Here is a 19,902-nt window from a genome sequence, read left to right on the forward strand (position 1 = left end):
TTGGCCTTCCAGCTTGCCCTCCCCCCTCCAGGCCAAAATTCTCAGAGCCAGCCACACATACAAGGTTAGGATGCACTTGGGTGTTTACTGGGAATAAGGCCTCAGAGGCCCGGCCTGGGTTCAGTCACACTTTTTTGGTGATGCTTTTGGGGGTGGCGAGCTCATATAGGCGAGGGGATGCCCGAGCCTTCAGGGAAGCCGGGGAAATGTAGTAGGGGTCGTAGCCCTCATTGAGCTCCTTCCGCACTTTGGGCTTGGCCAGCAAGCGGATCCGGGCACTGGCCACTGCCTTCTTGGTGACGTCCAGCACCTCCCAGCGTGGATCTCGGTCAGGAACACACTGATCTGACTGGGCCTTGGGCACTACAGGGGCGGGAGAGAGTGACAGCATCAGGCACTCCCCCGAGGGAGAGCAACCCGCAAGGTCAAAGTTCCCAGGTTCAAGGGCCTCTCCAGTGATGAAGGAATGGAAGAACACAACATGTCCCATCCACACACTGGAATATCACTCGGCCATGAAAAGGAGCGGAGCACTGACACTCACTACAACCTGGATGGACCTTGAAACCATGACGCTCAGCGAGAGAAGCCAGGCACTAAAGGCCACACAGTGTGTGAGTCCATCAATGTGAAATGCCCAGAACGGGCACACCCACAGAGACAGGAAGTGGGTTCGTGAGTGTCAGGGGCTGGGGACAGGGTGGAAAGTGACTGCTAATAGGGGGTTTCTCTTTGGGGTGATGAAAATGTTCTAAAATGTATTGTGGTGAGTACACAACTCTGAGTGTATTAAAAAGCATTGAAATGTACTTCCTTTTTTATGGAGGTATAATGCATTACACTTTAAAAGGATAAATTGGCCCTAGCCGGTTTAGCTCAGTGGATAAAGCATTGGCCTGTGGACTGCAGGGTCCTGGGTTCAATTCCCGGTCAGGGCACATGCCACGGTTGCGGGCTCAATCCCCAGTAGGGGGCCCGCAACCCCGGCATGTACAGGAGGCAGCTGATCAGTGATTCTCTCTTATCACTGATGTTTCTATCTCTCTCTCTCCCCCTTCCCTTCCTCTCTGAAATCAATAAGAATGTATTTAAAAAATAAAAATAATAAAAGGGTAAATTGTAAGGAAAAAAATATTTCAAATGGTCACATCCTGGACAGGGGACTCAGAGGGGCCAGTCAAAAGCGTCCTGGGGGCTCAGTAGGCCTTTCACACTCTCTCCTCTGATGTCATGGTGGGGAGAAGTGGTGAATAATGGCCACAGGAGGCAGCTCTCCTTGGCTGGCCCTGCAGGCCTGCTGTGTGGATCCAGGGCAGCTCCTGCATGCACAGGCCCTTTCAGGATTCAGTCTCCCACCTCGTTCTGGGTTCCTGCCCTCACTGTCCAACATGACTGCAGCCTCAGCCAGGCCCTCTCAGGAGTGCTGGCAACATGGCTCCTGCCAACCACATGCAGCAGCACCTGATATGGGCTGGAGTTTTCTTCTATTTAGTTTTAATGAAAGCAATTAATTGATTTAGATCAACTGATAGATTGATTTTAATTGCATTGAAATCATGGCCAGTGGCTGCTGTCATGACAGGCAGCTCTCAGGTGCAGAGAACTGTGGCTCGGCCAGGGTCCCTCTCACCACCTCTCTGCCACCCGCTCCTTTAGGGACTAGAAGGGAGGTGATCACCACTGGTCACTTAGCCATCAGTGTCTGAAAGCCTCAGGATCCTTGGCTTTGAGGGGTGCTCAGGCTCCTTTCTAACCCCTTTGTTTAGAGCAGCGGTTCCAACCTGTGGGTCGCGACACTTTGGGGGTTGAACGACCCTTTCACAGGGGTCGCCTAAGACCATCGGAAAACACATATATAATTACATATTGTTTTTGTGATTCATCACTATGCTTTAATTTTGTTCAATTTGTAACAATGAAAATACATCCTGCATATCAGATATTTACATTACGATTCATAACAGTAGCAAAATTACAGTTATGAAGTAGCAACGAAAATAATTTTATGGTTGGGGGGTCACCACAACATGAGGAACTTTATTAAAGGGTCGCGGCGTTAGGAAGGTTGAGAACCACTGGTTTAGAGCCCCTGTGCAAATGGAAAAGGCCATCTCCCCCCTTCTCAGCGGACAGGCCCTGGCTCGGTGGAGGGGCCCTTGATGAAAGAGAGTGGGGTTCCTTCCTCCAGGCAGTCACAAGCCCACACAGGCCCACTGCTGGGCAAGGCCATCCAGGCTGTACCAGGGCTTTGCCGGGCAGATGACCATTCCTTCCAAAGGGAAGAGGCCCAAGCAGTTGGGCTTCAGTGGCCCCTTGCAGGGCTGGGAAGACCATGGCCAGAACCCAGACTTCTCTGCCCTCCTGTGTGAGAATTCTGGAGTATTTCCACTGTTGTAATCTCTGGAATATTAAACTCTGTTGATGAAATCCACCACCACACACAGCACACATGTGGTCACACAGAGAATAATGGACTCATACCCACATAGTTCATGCTCTTTGTCATCATTTCAATTTTTTAAATGCTGGTCACACCTATTAGTGGGTGGAAGTTTGCTGTTTGAAAAGCACAACCCAACACATTCTTACACACACACACACACACACACACACACACACGGATGTGTATTTACAGGTACATCTGAAATACGGATCAATATATAGATGAATGTGTAGGTACGAATGTGTATATATTTATATTCCAGGTATATGTGAGAGAGAAACAAAATGGTCTTATGAAGCAGTGCATATGTACTCATATGTTTTTGTTCATTTAACCAATCATTTAATAAGTATTAAGGGAAAGGATAAATGAATGAATGAATTAAACAAACAAACAAAAGATCCTGTAAGCAGAGTTAAAAGAGAATACGGATTTGGGGAGAAGGTATTTTGCAATGTGCTCAACAAAGGATTAGGGATCACCTTATATAAAAAGCTGCTCTAAATCAATAACCAAAAAACACAGGAAATAGAAAACTGGGGAGATGACAGAGCAGAGTGAACCAGAATGGCCAGTCACACCTTCTGGTGATTATCTGTCAGGAGTAGGGGACACATAGCATTTCCAAAGCCTCTGGCATTGCAGGCCTGGCTTATAACAGACTGCAGAGAATGAAGAGACGCATCAATATATTGTAAATATGTATGTTAGAATGCAGCAGAAGCTGCAGAAAAAGAGCTCGGGCAGTCACGGTGCACACAGGTGTCCAGAGGTGGCATAGCTCATGGGTTAAGCAGGGCGCTCAGAGGAGTCTCACCTAGAGGACATATTGGAGCTCCGCCCCATGGCGGGCAGAGGAGTGAGCCATGCAGGTGTCTGTGATCAGTGTTCTAGGCAGCGGGAGAGGAACCACATAGAGGGGGTGGGCAAGGGTCAAACAGATCACAAGGGCCTGTGGGCCACACAGAGTGAGACAGGACGCTGGGAGGGTCATGAGCAGAGAAGGGGGGAATCCAACTTAAATTTAGCAGGACCTCTGTGGCTGCCACACGGGAAGCGGGCAAGGGTGGCACCAGGGATAAGGGTGGAGGTGACTGCTCTGGTCCAGGGACACCTTAGGGGGCCATGCGGAGGGCAGGGGGAGCTGTGGGCGGGTTCTTCATGTGCTCAGAAGACCAAGCCCACAGGAGTTGTCAGTGCATTGGATGTAGTGTGTGACGGGAGGGGACTGGCAGGAGAGCGCTTGTAGCGTGCACACTCACGGGCACACACTCAACGGTAGGCATTTGTGGCTCTGCAAGTGTTACACCCAGAAGGAAACACACAAAACTGCTTTATGTTTGGGTGGGTTCCTTTCTTCTCTAGGCTAGCCTGCATTTTTCCAATTCTCTACAGCTGGTACACATTACTGTTGTCATGGCGAGACTGGGTATCTCATTTGTTTTAAAGGACAGAAGAGAATCAGGCCAACACCCCTTCAAAGCTGCCCTTCATGCCTGGCCAGAGTAGCTCAGTTGGTTGAGTGCCGTTCCATGCACCAAAGGGTTGCAGGTTTGATTCCTGGTCAGGGCACACACTTTAAGTTGCAGGTTCAATCCCCAGTCAAGGCTCATACTGGAGGCAACCAAATTATGTTTCTCTCTGACTCATTCTCTCTCTCTCTCTCTCTCTCTCTCTCTCTCCAGCATGTCCTTGGGTAAGGCTTAGAAAACAATGCTGCCCGTCGCCTCAGCTTGGCTCCCTCATTCTTGGCCCTGTCCCCCCAACTTTCTCTTCTGCACCCCTTTGTCCTGCTAGGAGACCCACTCAGACAGCACTCAGCTTCAGGACCATGGTCCCCTCTGACGGTTGCCTCTCTTCCCCTGGGAGCCTGCACAGTACGACTTACCCACAGGAATCCAACAACTGGTCTGCAGCTAAGGGAGGAGATGAAGAGGAAAGCACACATCTGGCAGAAGCAAGCCTAAAGTCCAAGTCTCTGACTGCTCCCCGCCCCTGCCTATGTCCATTGGGGATGGACACAAGGACCTACTTACTGGCCAAGTAAAGGAGCCGGTTATAGTTTAATGCATGTGGCTTAGGTTTTGGCACAGGGTCCCATTCTTCCAAAAGGGTGGCCGGAGGCCTGGGCTTTGCCAACTGCACGATCCTTGAACTGGGGATGGCCATCTGGGCTGCCTTGGACACCTTGGACACCTGGAAACAGAATGAGGGGAAAGAGTGAAACAGTCCATAATGCCTCAGAGGCCCCTGGATAGAAAGCAAAAACAAACAAACAAACAAACCATAAGCAATGCCAATGGACAGATGACTGGCTGGAAATGAGTTAGTTTGCAATGTGTTCAACAAAAGGCTTAGTAGCTATCATATGTAAAGAGCTCCTCTAGGTCAATAACCCAAAAGAATCCATAGGGGACTAGGCTAATCATATAGGACAGTGAACCTAAATGGTCAATAATGCTCTCCGTTGACCAGGGAAATGTAAGTTAAGACAACAAAGTATCACTGAATGCAAACAAATGAGGCAAAAATGAAAATGTCTGACATTGTCAAGCCCTGGCAAGAATGTGGGAGGAACCCAGCTAGCATGGCTTGGTGGTTGAATGTCAACCTATGAATCAGGAGTTCACGGTTCAATTCCCGGTCAGCACATGCTGGGTTGCAGGCTCGATCCCCAGGGTGGGGCGTGCAGGAGGCAGCCCATCAATGGTTCGCTCTCATTGGTGTTTCTATCTCTCTCTCCCTCTTCCTTTCTCTCTGAAATCAATTTTTAAAAAAAGAATGTGGGAGCAGAGATGTCCGCATGCATTGCTGGTTGGAGAGTAAATTAGTACAAGCACTTGAAGAACCATTTGTCCATCTCAAACAAAGCTGAGTATGTGCACACTCGATAACCACCATATAGAGAAACACCTAGTGGGGGTACAAGGATTTGAGGGCAGTGGTATTCATTGCAGCTGGAAACAACCTAGTTGTCCATTGATAGGGGACTGAGTAAACTAGCTATGGTATGTTCGTAGGATAGAACATGACCAAGCAGTTAAAATGTTGCTTCTACATAAATCAGCATGATGTGCTCTCGAAAACAAATATTGAGGGGAAAAGCAAGAAGATGCCATCCTATATAATAAAAGGCTAATATGCAAATCGACTGAACAGAATGATCTGTCGCTATGACACGCACTGACCACCAGGGGCTCAATGCAGGAGCTGCCCCCTGGTGGTCAGTGCGCTCCCACAGGGGGAGCGCCGCTCAGCCAGAAGCCGGGCTCATGGCTGGTGAGCACAGTGGTGGTGGCAGGAGCCTCTCCTGCCTCCATGGCAGCGCTAAGGATGTCCAACTGATGGCTCCCAGACTGCAAGAGGGCGCAGGCCAGGCTGAGAGGACCCCCCCACCCCAGTGCACGAATTTCGTGCACCAGACCTCTAGTATATGTATATTAAAAACACGATGATTATGGTTTATGGGTCTGTGTATGAAATAAAGTGTAGATTGATGAAAATAAGACAGCTGGCCAAAGCCACTCATCTATTGCTCTGGAGTCCATTCCCGCTTGTCTGTCTAGGTCCCTGATCCCAGCCCACTGAGGGCAGGCAGTGCCCCTACCATTGAGGTGGGGTTCTCAGGAGAGCCAGTCACCTACCTCAGACATGTCTATGTTCCAAATGTTATTCCGGACCTTCGGGGTGGCCAGCTCCCTCAGGCGATTAGATAGTTGGTAGTCAAAGGTACACTGAGAAATGGGCACGTTGTGGGTAGTCCTAGGGGACATCAACATTTGAGACACTAGCTCAGCCAAAGGGGGAGATATCTGTTAGTGTGTGTGTGTGTGTGTGTGTGTGTGTGTGTGTGTGTGTGTGTAATCTCTTTCTCAGCTCTTCTCTATTCCCTGGGATAAGGGAGGGAAAGTGGAGGGTTTGGAAAACACCTCCAAGAAGGGATTCATAAAAGAATCATAACAGGAGCCTCTATGTATTCTCAAGGCTGGAGATATGCTGTCCTGAGGTCATTCCCCTTCCCCCAGGGCCTTCTGTCCACTCCCACATCATCGCCGAGGTCCAGACTTGAACACAAGAGATAGCAGTGTGTCCAGCAGTTGTCACCGAAAGCTGGGAAAGTGAATTTCCACTGGGCTTGCTGAGCCCACGCCTCCTAAAATCAGGTCTCAGCTATGCCTCTGCTCTAGAAATAAAACCCTGCTTCATTGATCTAAGGCAGACTTTTTATATTTTCACGTCTCTGAGGTCAGGAGGCAGCTTGTCCATGCCAGCCGGACGCCAGGAGCTCCACAGTCGTCCTCGCTGGTGTGTGGATGCAGCTGTTCTCGCTGAAATAGCCTGAGTCGAGTTACATGTGTTCTTGGTTCTACAGACGTGGCCTAATTGCAGTTTAAATTATCTTCAGATTATGCTATCATTCAGCATGAAAATAAAAAAGTTATTTTCACCAAAAACAGGCTTAAAAACAGTGTGTGAAACATGTCAACATCTCTGAATCAAAAATGATTCAGACTTCCTGTCAAGATGGCAGCATAGGTAAATGCAATACTGGCCTCCTCCCACAACCACATCAAAATTACAGCTAAACTGCAGAACAAACATCATTCAGAGACACCTGAAATCTGGTTGGATGGAAGTCCCACAACTAGGGAATTCAAGAAGGAGACACATCGAGACTGGTAGGAGGGGTGGAGACACAAAACAGGCTGGTCACACACCCATGTGTGGCAGATAAAAACTGGGAGAGAGCCCTAGCTGGTTTGTCTCAGTGTATAGAGTGTTGGCCCCCGGCATGAAGGGTCCCAGGTTTGATTCCAGTCAAGGGCACATACTTCAGTTGCAGACTCGATCCCTGGCCCTAGTCAGGGCATGTGCAGGAGGCAACCAATTGATGTCTCTCTCTCACGTGGATGTTTCTCTCTGTGTGTCTGTCTCCCTCCCTTCTACTCTCTCTAAAAATCAATAGAAAAATATCCTCAGGTGAGGATTTAAAAAAAAATTTGCACTAGAGGATCACAAGAATCAAGTCAATGATTTGAAATACGAAGAAGCAAAAAACACCCAACCAGAAAAGCAAAATGAAAAAAGAATCCAAAAATACGAAGATAGTGTAAAAAAAAAAGTTGGGGGGGGGCATATCTTGGCTGCAGAGATCTCCCCTGAGGAGCAAGAGGTCCCAGCCTCACACCAGGCCCCTCAGCCCAGGGTTCCAGTGCCAAGAAGAGAACTCCCCATAACTTCAGGATGTAGAAACCAATGGGGATTGAGACTAAGGGAGACAGAGGACTGCTTGAGTCCCAGGCAGTTCCTCTTATAGGGCCCACACATGGCCCTGGATGGTGTGACTCAGTTGGTTAGAGCATTGTCCCTTATATGAAAAGGTCATGGTTCAATTCCCATTTGGGACACATACCAGGTTGCAGGTTCGATCCCTGGTTAGGATGCATACAGTAGGCAACCAATTGATGTTTCTCTCTCACGTTGATGTTTCTCTCTCTCTCTCCCTTCCTCTCTCTCCAAAATCAGTGGAAACATATCCTTAGCTGAGAATTTTTAAAATAAGGGCTCACATACAGACTTACTCAGGCTCACTCCCTCAGAGCTCCAACATGGGGACAGCAGCTTGAAAGGCACCAAAGACATACAGGAAGAAACTGAATTGTCCAGCATCAACACAAGACCTGCAGTGGCTGCTTTTTCCCAGACAGACATGCTGGCGGAGGCCATGTTCCTTTAATGAGCTCTCCCCCGACAGAGCCAGTATGTGGGTACCATACCTGAGACCATCAACCTGCCTCCTCGGTGTTGCCCCGCTCTCATGACACCCTGAGGCCTCACCCACCCAACTTTCAAGCCCATCCAAGCTATTTCCAGTGGCTTTTCCATATGTTTGTCCGGTCTTGGCTCACGCTTCACATTTTCCTAAAATATCTCAAAAAAGCAGCATTTGGCCTCAGCAAACCCATACCTTTTGTTAAGTGGCCCAAGGCCCAGCACTAGCAGCAGCCGGCCTTGGTTCAAAGCTTTGCCTCGCCTGGCCACCTCCAAGCCCAGCACAAGTAGCAGCCATCTTCAGATCGCTTTGTAGCTCATGCAGAGCGGCCCCAGGCAGAACACAGGTGGTGGCTGACCTTGGCCTGCACTCCCCAGGAGGTCCCAGAGCCAACACACCAAGTGGATAGTTTCAGACCGCATCAAAGCATCACCACCCAGCCACGCCCACAAGTGACACACTCAAGGGGTGGGCTCAGTGGGCATCAGTGCTCTGCTGAATTGAGCCCTGCTCTGTGGGGTGGGCCCCTGCACAGCTCATCCTCCATGGATGGTCAAAGGTCTTCGGTCACAGTCAGTCCTTGCAGCTGATCAGCCTGGGGTTCAACCCCTCCCTTTGACATGCCAACGGCAGTCAAGGCTCAGCTACCACAGGAGGGTGAGAACACCCCACATGGGGGGAGACACAACGCAAGTGCCCAGCCTGGGCGACCATGGAGCCTGTGCCACTGGGCCGTACAGAACACCTCCTGCACTAGGGCACCCTACCCAGCCCAGGAGACACAGCAGCTCTACCCAGTACATAGAGACAAGCACAGGGAGCCTGCCGAAAAGAGGGGACGAAGAAACATGTCCCAAATGAGAGAACAGAATAAAACTCCAGTAAAAGAACAAAACAATATGGAGACAAGCAGACTACCAGATGCGGAGTTCAAAACCCTGGCTCTAAGGAGGCCCAGTGAATTAGTGGGCGCTTCAACAGCATGAAAAAGGACCAGTCAGAAACGGAGCATGCCCTACCTGAAATGAAGAACAATTTACAGGGAATCAATAGCAGAGTAGATGAAGCTGAGACTCAAATCAGTCATTTGGAATATAAGGAAGCAAAAACACCCAATCAGAACAGCAAAAAGAAAAAAAGATTTCAAAAAAAAAAAAATGAGGAGAGTGTCAGGAGCATCTGGGATACTCCAAGTGTACCACCATTTGCATCAGGAGAAGAGAGAGAGCAAGACATTGAAAACCTATTTGAAAAAATGACAGAAAACTTCCCTAGCCTGATAAAGAACATAGACATACAAGTCCAGGAAGCACAGAGAGTCCAAACAAGGTGAGCCCAAAGCGGCCCACACGAAGACCCATCATAATTAAAATGCAAAAGTTTAAAAACAAAGAGAGAATCTTAAAAGCAGCAGTTGGGCCCTAACCGGTTTGGCTCAGTGAATAGAACAGGGGTCCTCAAACTTTTTAAACAGGGGGCCAGTTCACTGTCCCTCAGACCGTTGGAGGGTCGGACTATAGTTTAAAAAAAAAACTATGAACAAATTCCTATGCACACTGCACATATCTTATTTTGAAGTAAAAAAACAAAACAGGAACAAATACAGTATTTATATTTGCATGTGGCCCGCGGGCCATAGTTTGAGGACCCCTGGGATAGAGCGTTGGCCTGCAGACTGAAGGGTCCCAGGTTCGATTCCGGTCAAGGGCATGAACCTTGGTTTCGGGCACATCCCCAGTAGTGGGTGTGCAGGAGGCAGCTGGTCAATGTTTCTCTCTCATCGATGTTTCTAACTCTCTATCCCTCTCCCTTCCTCTCTGTAAAATAATCAATAAAATATATTTTAAAAATTAAAAATTAAAGCAGCAGTTGGTTACCTAAAGGGAGCTCCCATAAGACTCAACAATTTCTTAACAGAAACTTTGCAGGTCAGAAGGGATTGGCAAGAAATATTCAAAGTGATGAAAAACAAGAACCTACAACCAAGATTATGCCACCCAACAAAGCTGTCATTTAGAATTGAAGGACAGATAAAGAGCTTCCCAGACAAGAAAAAACTAAAGGAGTTCATCACCACCAAAACAGAATTACATGAAATGTTAAAAGGTCTTCTTTAAGACAAAGAAGAAAAGAAATGACCAAAAACATGAACAATAGAATGGCAATAAATATATATATCTACCAACAATTGAATCTAAAAAAAAACCAAAATAAACAAACAAGCAGAACAGAAACAGACTCACAGATACAGAGAACATTTTGTTGGTTGCCAGATGGGAGGGGATTGGGGAAAGGGTGAAAAGGGTGAAGGGATTAAGAAGTACAAATTGGCTGTTACAAATTAGTCATGGGGATGTAAAGTACAGCATAGAGAATATAGTCAATAATATTCTAATAATTATGGATGGTGTCCAATAGGAGCAAGATTTATCAGGATGAACACCTAGTTATGTAATGTCCAATCACTAGGGTGTACATCTGAAACTAATATAATAATGTATGCCAAGTGTAATTGACAAAAAATGATTTTTTTAAAAAGTGATTCAGCCCTAACCGGTTTGGCTTAGTGGATAGAACGTTGGTCTGCGGACTGAAGGGTCCCAGGTTCGATTCTGGTCAAGGGCATATACCTTGTTTGTGGGCACATCCCCAGTTGGGGGAATGCAGGAGGCAGCTGATCAATGTTTCTCTCTCATCAATGTTTCTAACTCTCTATCCCTCTCCCTTCCTTTCTGTAAAAAAAAAAAACAATAAAAATATGTTTTTTTAAAAAGTGATTCAAACACACGTCAGTTAATTTAGTTCCATTGTATTTTCCTTTTTCTGAATACATTAATATAGGTAATTAAAATTTGTGTCTAAATAACTTTGAAGATAACTTTTGAGAAGCATAAAAGTTCTAAGTGATAACAAAGAATTGTGTCGTTCATTGTACATAAAATAAAAATGTCTTACAATTGCTAGCTTTTCAGAGCCAACAGAACCCATGATAGTGGTAAATAACATTACTGAGCACTTACTGTGACAGGCACTGTACTAAGTAGCTTTTGTGTGTGATCTCTACTACCACCTCCTCTGCAGGTGGAGAACTGAGATCCCAAGGGTCATGTGCCTGCCTGCAGGCATCGAGCTTAGACTTGGGTTATCTAGCCTAGAATCTGAACCCTCCCTCCCCTCCCCCGTGCTACAGCCTGTCAAGGGAAGAGAATGGTTTTCTGCCAAACTCTGCCCTCAGAGTGCCTACCCATCCCTCCTATCCTTACCTATTGCTGTCGCAATAATCCGTGTAGAACTTTTTGGGTCGAGCAAGTTCCTCCAGTCGGCGGGACACTGCTACACAAATGGGAAACAGCCCCAACTTGAAACCTGCCCACCCCCTGGCGTTTTCTTCCTACTGAATTCAGCTTTCCATGGGCTAGGGCAGTGGATCTCAACCTTCCTAACGCCGCGACCCTTTAATACAGGTCCTCATGTTGTGGTGACCCCCAATTTCATTGTTACAAATTGAACATCATTAAAGCATAGTGATTAACCAAAAAAACAATATGTAATTATATATGTGTTTTCCCATGGTCTTAGGCGACCCCTGTGAAAGGGTCGTTCGACCCCCAAAGGGGTCGCGACCCACAGGTTGAGAACCGCTGGGCTAGAGCAAGAGGCAAAATGTGAGGAACTATGGGCCCACACAGTTCAGCTAGTATCAGACACCTTACAGAGAGGTGACTTTGGCTGTCCCCATTCTAGGGACAACAGGCTCAGAGCCTGAAGTCTCTCACTCGAGCACACAAGATGGGAGCGTCAGGGCTGGGTCAGTTCCTCAGCAGGGCCCTGATGGTTCCAACAGCGCCCTGGTTTGGAAATGGATTTTGGTCTGAAGTTTGCACAGGCCTAGGGTTTCCAGGGGCTTAGTGTTCCCTCTGAGGGGGATTCTAAACCCCAAGAGAGACCCTGCCCTTCACTTCTCTCCAATAATGAGCTTTCTTGACATGTTTTATTTGAAGGGATCCATTGCTCTCAAAGAGGATAGAAACCATTGTGAGAGGGAAGAAGAAAGCCTTTTTGTAAAGTGAATACTAACCCCCATTTTGGCTATGGTGCCAACTGGGGTTTCCCCTGGAGAATTTGCCCCACACCCCTCACCCCCAAGACCAGCTTCCATCTGGCTCTGGCTTCTTGAGGTTATCGTGTCCAGAGATGAGGCCCTGGAGTGCTGTGGAGGACAGACACTCCTGGGAGATATACGGAGAAGAGGGGAGGAGCCTGAGGGAGTCCCGGGGGCCTTAGGGCTAGGGAAGTCCCCAAGGTCTCCCCAGTCTGAACAGGGCACGGGTTGGGGTGAGATGGGGGCAACCCAGCCCCAGGAGGCCAGGAGCAGCATGTCAGGCAGAGTGGCCGAGAGCCATGGCTGGGACAAGGGCCACCTGTGGCCAACCCCTGAGCCAGGCTGCCACTAATGGGGAAGTGGAGGTGGTGAGTGGGCTCAACCTACCAGGCAGCGTGATGGAGAGGGTGGTGTCTTCCAGAAATCTCTCTGTCCAATACACGGATGGCCTGGAATGCATCCAGTCGTGGCTCAGGGTGAGGGAAGCCGGGGCAGAGACTTCCTAAGCCCTGCTCTGAAACAAAACTCAGGGCTCCCCACAAACACAGACACACGTGCAGACGGGGACACAGCGAGGCAGAGGCAGGGTGGCTGGAGGAAGACCTGGCGGAGTGACCAGTGGGAAGGAAGGAGAGAATGTGGAGGCACAAGAGAGGGGCAGGTCAGAGAGGGACATGGGGAGGAGAATCTTAGAGACAGGGGGCAGTGTAGATTACTGTGAGCTAGGCTGATGTGCAGCGAAGTGGGGAGCTGGGGAAAAGGCGTAACTAAGGAAAGGGGCCTGGGGCCTGGCTGTTCCCCCCAACACGGGCAGGAGGTGGAGAGAGGAGACACTCTGGGACTTACCAGTAGACACAGAACCGCAAGTTCGTCATGCATGGGGAGATCCAGACAAAGCCCTTACAGCGGCACCCCATCCTGCGATGAGACAGCCCAGCCCCTGCCTTGCTCTGCAGCTCCCACGTGCTCTCCTGGGCCTCACTCTCCTGGGCCAGCACCCAGAGGCCACTGCCGGCCACCACGCCCCCCCAAACCCCCATGGTTGGTACCCTCACTCTTCACCCCCAAATTTACCATGCAGGTGACAGATGGGACCCCCAGGGGCTGCTCTCCTCCTCGCAGACCCCCATCCCCGCCTCCAGCAAGACCACCTGCACCGCTCACTTGTTTTTCAAGGTCTGCCAGTTGGTCTTGGGTTTTGCCAGCTCAAGAAGCCGCCTCTTCTTCTTCTTCCCTCTTCCCATGAAGGTGCTGGGGAACCTCTGCGTGATGGACAGCCGGCTTGGGGAGAGTTGGATGGTGAGGCCGGAGTCCCTGGCCTTCCAGCCCCCCTGAATCTCCTCGCCCTCTGAAGAGGCCTCTCTGGGGGCGAATTCTGGCATCCAAAGAGGTGGACTGCCACCTTCACTCCAGCGGCAGCCAGATGTGTGACCCTGGCCAGCTGGCCTCGTTCCCTTCTCTGTGAAATGGAATGGAGACCCGCCCCCACCTCGCAGGATGGCTGCAGTTATTACATGAGACGTTTTCTCATCTCATGTGTATCCAGGCCCCCAGGGGGACTGAGCCACAGAGAGGCCCCGGGCAGCCCCCAGACTATGGAAGGAACAGGCCTTCTCCTCACTTCCTGTGGCCCTGGGCTCAGATGTCCTCCCTGGTCCCTGTCACTGCCTGCACCTTTTCCCCCACAAAAAGGGCAGCCGATGGGGGAGGGCACTGGCCAGCTCCTGCTGACCCACTGGCCTCCTTCCTGCCTAGACAGCCACAGTCCGGAAGAGCCCAGAACGTGGCCCAGTGGAGGGAGGGAGGGATGCACACACTGAGTCCACAGGTGAGGGGGCACCTGGCTCTTTCCAGGATACTATCAATTGCCAAAAATCAGTCCCCCAAATGCTTGATTCCCCAATTCTCGGTTCCACCAGCTCGTGTGCTCCCAGCCATCTTCAACTTTTCTGGCAATTTGTAGCAGTGGGAATGGTGGCAGCTTCTGAGCCAGGACTGTCCCCATTTCTTTCTTAAGTGAGGGCCACCTGTCTTGACCTCTCAACTCTGGCATCTAAACACACTGTCTGACTCCAAAATCGGAGCTTTCATAGGGTTTCCCACTGTAACTCACCTGCTACCTCGACAGAGATTGTGTTTGCCAACTTCGCCTCAGAGGCCAGTGGGGGTACTGCCCGCTCTGTCTGATACCCTCACCCTAGAATGACTACATGGGCCGGGGGGCGGGGGGAGGACCCATACTAACAGCAATGACACAGAGGCTACAGGGACAGAGGGTGGACGTGGGGATAGGCTCTCTCCCCAGTGCCTGAGCCCCGCTCCCCATACCCACCTCATCTCAGTCACACCCTCCTCATCTTTCTCCAGGGCCCTCTTCACCGCTAGGAGGGCCTCTCCTGGCTCCTGGGCATCTGTAAGTTCTTCCTCGGTCACCTCCTCAGGGGGAGTTTCCTCTTCCTGGTCTTCGAACCCCAGTTTCCCATCATCTAGGCTTTTGTATTTGAGGTCCGTGGAGCGTAGGCCCTCATACACAGGGTTCTGGAGGCCCAGAGGATCATCTTTCTGTCCCCTTCCCGAGCTGTCCTCAGCCTTCGAGGTATGGTAAGGGTTGAGCAAACTTTGCCGATAGTCCCCCATGAACGGGGCCCTCCGCCAGCCCTTCAACCTTACTCCCAACACACCCAATGTGCCTGTGGTCACCTGGCAACAGGAGAATGGCCTGCCCGCATTCTCAGCATCCACATTCCACTCTGCAGGTGCTCGTCACTGGGTATTGCTGAAGCTCCTCCCAGTGCCCCTCCACTAGGTCCTGTGTGGGGCCCACTCACTCCTCCAACCTCCGCCCCGCATTTGCCCCCTCCTGTCACGCCGCCTTCCTTCTCCATGAACATGCCAGGTGTGTACCCCTCTTCGGGGCCTTTGCACTGCTGGTCCCTCTGCCTGCAATCTCTGCCCCCACGAGTCCCAGGCCAGCTCCTACTCGGGAAGGCAGCCCCAGTCCTGGGTCCCTCTGCATCCCAGCATTTTGGTTTACTTCTCCGAGGCATTTGTCATCACCTAAAATGACACTGTTGACTCACTTATTTTCTCCTCTGCTTTGTAGAAATCACCTCTTCAGATGAGGGCTTGAGAGCGCCCCATCCTGCACATCCTGGTACCTGGAATGGCAGGGCCCACAGAAGGCTCTCAGAAAGGGCTGTGGCATGAATGGTTAGATTGGGAGCTGGGCTCAGTGCTGGAGCAGACCCGACTCTATCCTACATTCCTTCTCTTTAAAAAAAATGTTTTTATTGATGAGAGAGAGAGAGAGGAAGGAAGAGGGAGGGGAGAGAGAAAGAGAGTGAGAGAGAGGCATTGGTTGGGCCCCTCTTGCAAGCCCCCTCCCGGGGATTGAGCCCACAACCCGGGCAGGTGCCCCGCCCAGGAATCGAGTCTGTGGATCCTTTGGTGCATGGGATGATGCTCAACCGACTGAGCCACCCTGGCCGCGGCCTACATGTCTTCTTCGTAAAAGACTCCACTTGTGCTCAGAGGGAGGAAGCCAATGCTGGTGGTCACAGCTCACCGGGGTCCTTCCCAGGACTGACGGAGGAATGAGGCCTGAGTTGAGCCTGCAAGGGGCTTCTGGAGACGGCTTCCTGCCGAGCGGAGGGAGGCACAGGAAGCAAATGCCTCGTCTCTTCTCCGTGGCTACTTTCGAGCCCGCCTGCGGTGGCAGAGCTCGGCCGCTCGCTCGTGACCATGACACCTGCTGGTCTGAGGATCGTGAGCTGAGGGTGGGTCTCTGGTGGCATTGCCGAGCCTCTGAACCTGGCAGCCCTGGAGACTTCTATGTGTGTGTCCCAGACGGCGAGGGAAGAGGCCACCCTCAGGGTCCCAGCCTCAGCAGACACTACATGGAATGAGTGTCCCAGGGATGCACGATCGTGGGAAGCAGAGCATCTTCATGATTTTAAGCCACTAACTTGGGGCTGTCTGTTATGCAGCAATCCCGTCCTGAGTGATGTGTCAAGGCAGCCCGGGGGCCCTGCAGGGTCCCTGACAGGCTCCTGCCTCGGGAGGGCGAGCACCTGCCATCTGCTACACTGGCCCCCGTTCCTGTTGGCCTGTTCAAACCCCCCATGCCCACCAGTCTCCTCTCTCATCACCGTGCAGTGAGCTCATCCCTCGATTTTCATGTGGCTGAGTCCTCCGAGGTTCACCTTAAACATCACCTCCTCCAAAAACCCTTCCCTCGAGTAGGGTGTTTTCCTACCTTTTGGTGGTGTCTCCCAGCATTTATCATGAGCTTACTCTATATTGCATCTGTGACTGTCTTTTTGCCCCACTAGAGTATGTGGGCTCGAATTGGGCGGGAACCGTGCCTGTCTTGCCTCCGCCTGGACACCCCACACCCGGAACAGGCGCGCCCCCCGCGGAGTTTCAATAACTGCCTTGAATTTGATCTTCCGCCGGCGCCAGGGAGGAACAGCAGTACCGCAGGGCGACCAACAGAGGGCGCTCCGCTCAAGGGTTTGTGGGCTCCTAGAAGCCTTCCGCACCAGCCATCCTCAGAGATGGATGTCGGTATCGTCATCCCTGTGTTGCCCAGAAAGGCCCAGTGATTGCCCAAGACTGCACAGCATGGAGCCTTGGGCTGCCTCTAGCGGGGCTCCCAGCGTTTGCGAATCTCGATATTTGCAAAATGCAGTCATGATGGAAAGGCCCTTGACCCAAGGGAATGTGTGTATGTGTGTGTGTGTGTGTGTGTGTGTGTGTGTGTGTGTCAGAAGCTGAGGGATCCAGTGCCCTTCCTGGCTCTGGGGCAGGGATGCTCCAGCGGAGGCAGAAACAAGGACTCAGTACCGAACCCTCCGGCTGAATTTCAAGCCCAGCCCAGTTCGTGTGGAGATGCGAGGCGTGGAGGCCATGCTGAGAAGCTTCCCGGCCCTGCTCTCCGCTGGAGACTGAATTCGTTCTCCCCAAATGCAAGGGGCAAATGAGTTGGGAGTGAGTCCACATGGGGGACCTGGGAAGGGGCCGGGGACGGTCACCTGCCCCCACTCAGGTGGGGAAGACACAGAAGGGCCCAGCAAGGCCCCTGGGGTCTGCGAGGGGCGGGGATGGTGCCTTGCTTCTTGGAAGAGCCCTGGAGGCGGCGGGGGCCTTCCGGCTGCCACATGCTCCTTAGTGTATAGCAGGGTTCCTCCTACAGGCATTGTGGACCATCCTATGGAAGGTGGGGCGGCGCCCCTGGCCCCACCCACCGGATGCCAAGAGCACCCCCAGGCATGACAGCCACAGATGTCCCCGACGTCGCCCAGTGTCCCTGAGTGAGAACAACGCACCAGGGTTACGGCCTGGTGTGGTCCGTCCCCTGAGTTACCGTGGGATGAAATGCACTCCATCTGCTCTTGTCTAAAATAGCAGAACATCTCTCACGCATATTGAAGAAGCTTCCACTCCAAAAGGGCACTACGCTTGGGTTCGAGTTCTCAGACCCTGATGAGGAGAGTCTACTTTTCTCCCGCAGAGGCAGGCGGCTTCGTGGCTGCAGCAAAGACCCAGGAGAATTTCTTCCTCCCCAAAGTCGGGGTACCTGCAGCCCATGCCTGCCCAGCTCGAGACAGAAGGGGAGACGAGGCTGGGCCCCGTCCTCTGGGAACATTTTTCCTTTTGGGTGTCCAATACCACGTATCCTAAGTGTAGGCCTTTTCACAACAGACCACAGCCATGTAACAGCCCCAAAGCCCCCAGACCAGGGGTCCTCAAACTTTTTAAACAGGGGGCCAGTTCACTGTCCCTCAGACCGTTGGAGGGCTGGACTATAGTTTTAAAAAAACTATGAACAAATTCCTATGCACACTGCACATATCTTATTTTGAAGTAAAAAAACAAAACGGGAACAAATACAATATTTGTATTTGCATGTGGCCCCAGGGCCGTAGTTTGAGGACCCCTGCTCAAAACTATGTGAGATTCATCCATGTTCATTGTCACCGCTAGGGGGCATTCCACTGAGCTGAATGGCTACACCAAGACTTTTTTGTCCATTTCGCTGTTCAGAGGAAGTTGGGTTTCCAGGTCTTGTGAGCTCCTGACTTTGGAAGGCACAGCCACCCTTGCTCACATCCCACGGGCTGGAACTTAGTCACAGGGCCATGCTTGGTTGCAAAGGAGGCTAGGAAATGTAGTCTTTTTTACACACACACACACACACACACACACACACAGGCTGGAGTTCTGTTTCCAGGGCAGCTGGATTCTACTCTGTAGATACCTCTGACAGCAGGCAACCAAAACGCCTGCCTCTGATGGGCTTAAGTAGAGAAGCAACGTGTTATCTCCTCCTAAAAGAGGCTCCTGGACTCCACTCTGCTGCTCTGTGCTTGCTGTGGCTCTGCCTCCTTTTACACTGTCTGCGTCCTCAGATGAGCATCAATATAGCTGCAGCTGCTCCAGACAGCTCCTCACGAAGCTGCAATGGCCACAGGCAGAAAGGGACCACTTTCTTGGGCCTCCCTCTCAGGACCAAGGACACCTCCTGTGGCCTGCAGGTTAACAACCCCCAAAGGTGTCCACACCTAACTCCCCAGAACCTGGCCATCTGTCCTGTTGCACGTCAAAGGGGAATCAAGGTTGCAGATGGAATTAAGGTTGCTGATCCACTGACCTAGAGATGGGAGATGATCCTGGATTATCTAGAGCAGCGGTTCTCAACCTGTGGGTCGCCACCCCTTTGGCGGTCGAACGACCCTTTCACAGGGGTCGCCTAAGACCATCCTGCATATCAGATATTTACATGACGATTCATAACAGTAGCAACACTACAGTTATGAAGTAGCAACGAAAATAATTTTATGGTGGGGTCACAACATGAGGAACTGCATTTAAAGGGCCAGAAGGTTGGGAACCACTGATCTAGATGGTCTCAGTGTAACGTGAGGGCCTTTCTAAGTGGAAGCAGGATGCAGAAGAAAGAGAACAAGAGACAATAGCACGAGGAACGAGTCCGCGTTGCTGAAGGGGTCACAAGCCTCGGGATGCATGGGGATGCAGTGATCTCTAGCAGTTGCTCCCCTGACCTCACTCACATCTCATTGGCCAGAAGGGAGTCACATGTCCACACATAAATGAATCTCCAGCAAAGGGGTAGGACCCCACTGAGGATTCTCAGCAGCACCCAGGTAGGATGGGTTTCCCTGAGTCACACAGGGTGGCGAGTGGACACCCAAGCAGTCTCCAAGCTCTGTCCACAAAGAAAGTGGAGGCTGGTGGGCAGACAATGACCCTAGAAGCAGGAGAGATGGAGCAAAGGGAGGTGTCATCACGTGCGTGGAGCAGCCATGGGGGGCCTGCAGGACGCAGGGCAGCTTGGAGAGGCCTGATATGGACTGATTACTCGTATAACTGCAGACCCGATGCCCACAGCCTAGCCTTACGGTGTCGCGGCTAATAGCCAAACCCCGTGGCCCCAGGAATTTAGGCTGCTTGGATTGGCTTGAGTTGTTGCTCCCCCAAGACACATGTTTTAAGTCCCAACACCTCTCTCCCTCACTGCTCTAAGAGGACCAGGAGGTCCTCTTCACTCTTTGTGGTCTCCAA

General features: G+C 51.2%; 1 protein-coding gene across 1 annotated transcript; it reads right to left on the minus strand.

Moving 5' to 3' along the window:
- Positions 1-124: 124 nt before the first annotated feature.
- Positions 125-14,955, minus strand: THEG (theg spermatid protein). Its single transcript, XM_036312132.1, has 8 exons — positions 14,651-14,955; positions 13,483-13,599; positions 13,165-13,236; positions 12,706-12,767; positions 11,480-11,549; positions 6,088-6,205; positions 4,480-4,639; positions 125-363 (listed from the first exon to the last, which is right to left on the minus strand). The coding sequence occupies exons 1-8, from the start codon at positions 14,953-14,955 to the stop codon at positions 125-127; spliced, it is 1,143 nt and encodes a 380-aa protein (XP_036168025.1).
- Positions 14,956-19,902: the final 4,947 nt, after the last annotated feature.

The sequence above is a fragment of the Myotis myotis genome, unplaced genomic scaffold (genome assembly GCF_014108235.1).
Source record: "Myotis myotis isolate mMyoMyo1 unplaced genomic scaffold, mMyoMyo1.p scaffold_m19_p_6, whole genome shotgun sequence".
In the NCBI taxonomy this organism is placed as follows: domain Eukaryota; kingdom Metazoa; phylum Chordata; class Mammalia; order Chiroptera; family Vespertilionidae; genus Myotis; species Myotis myotis.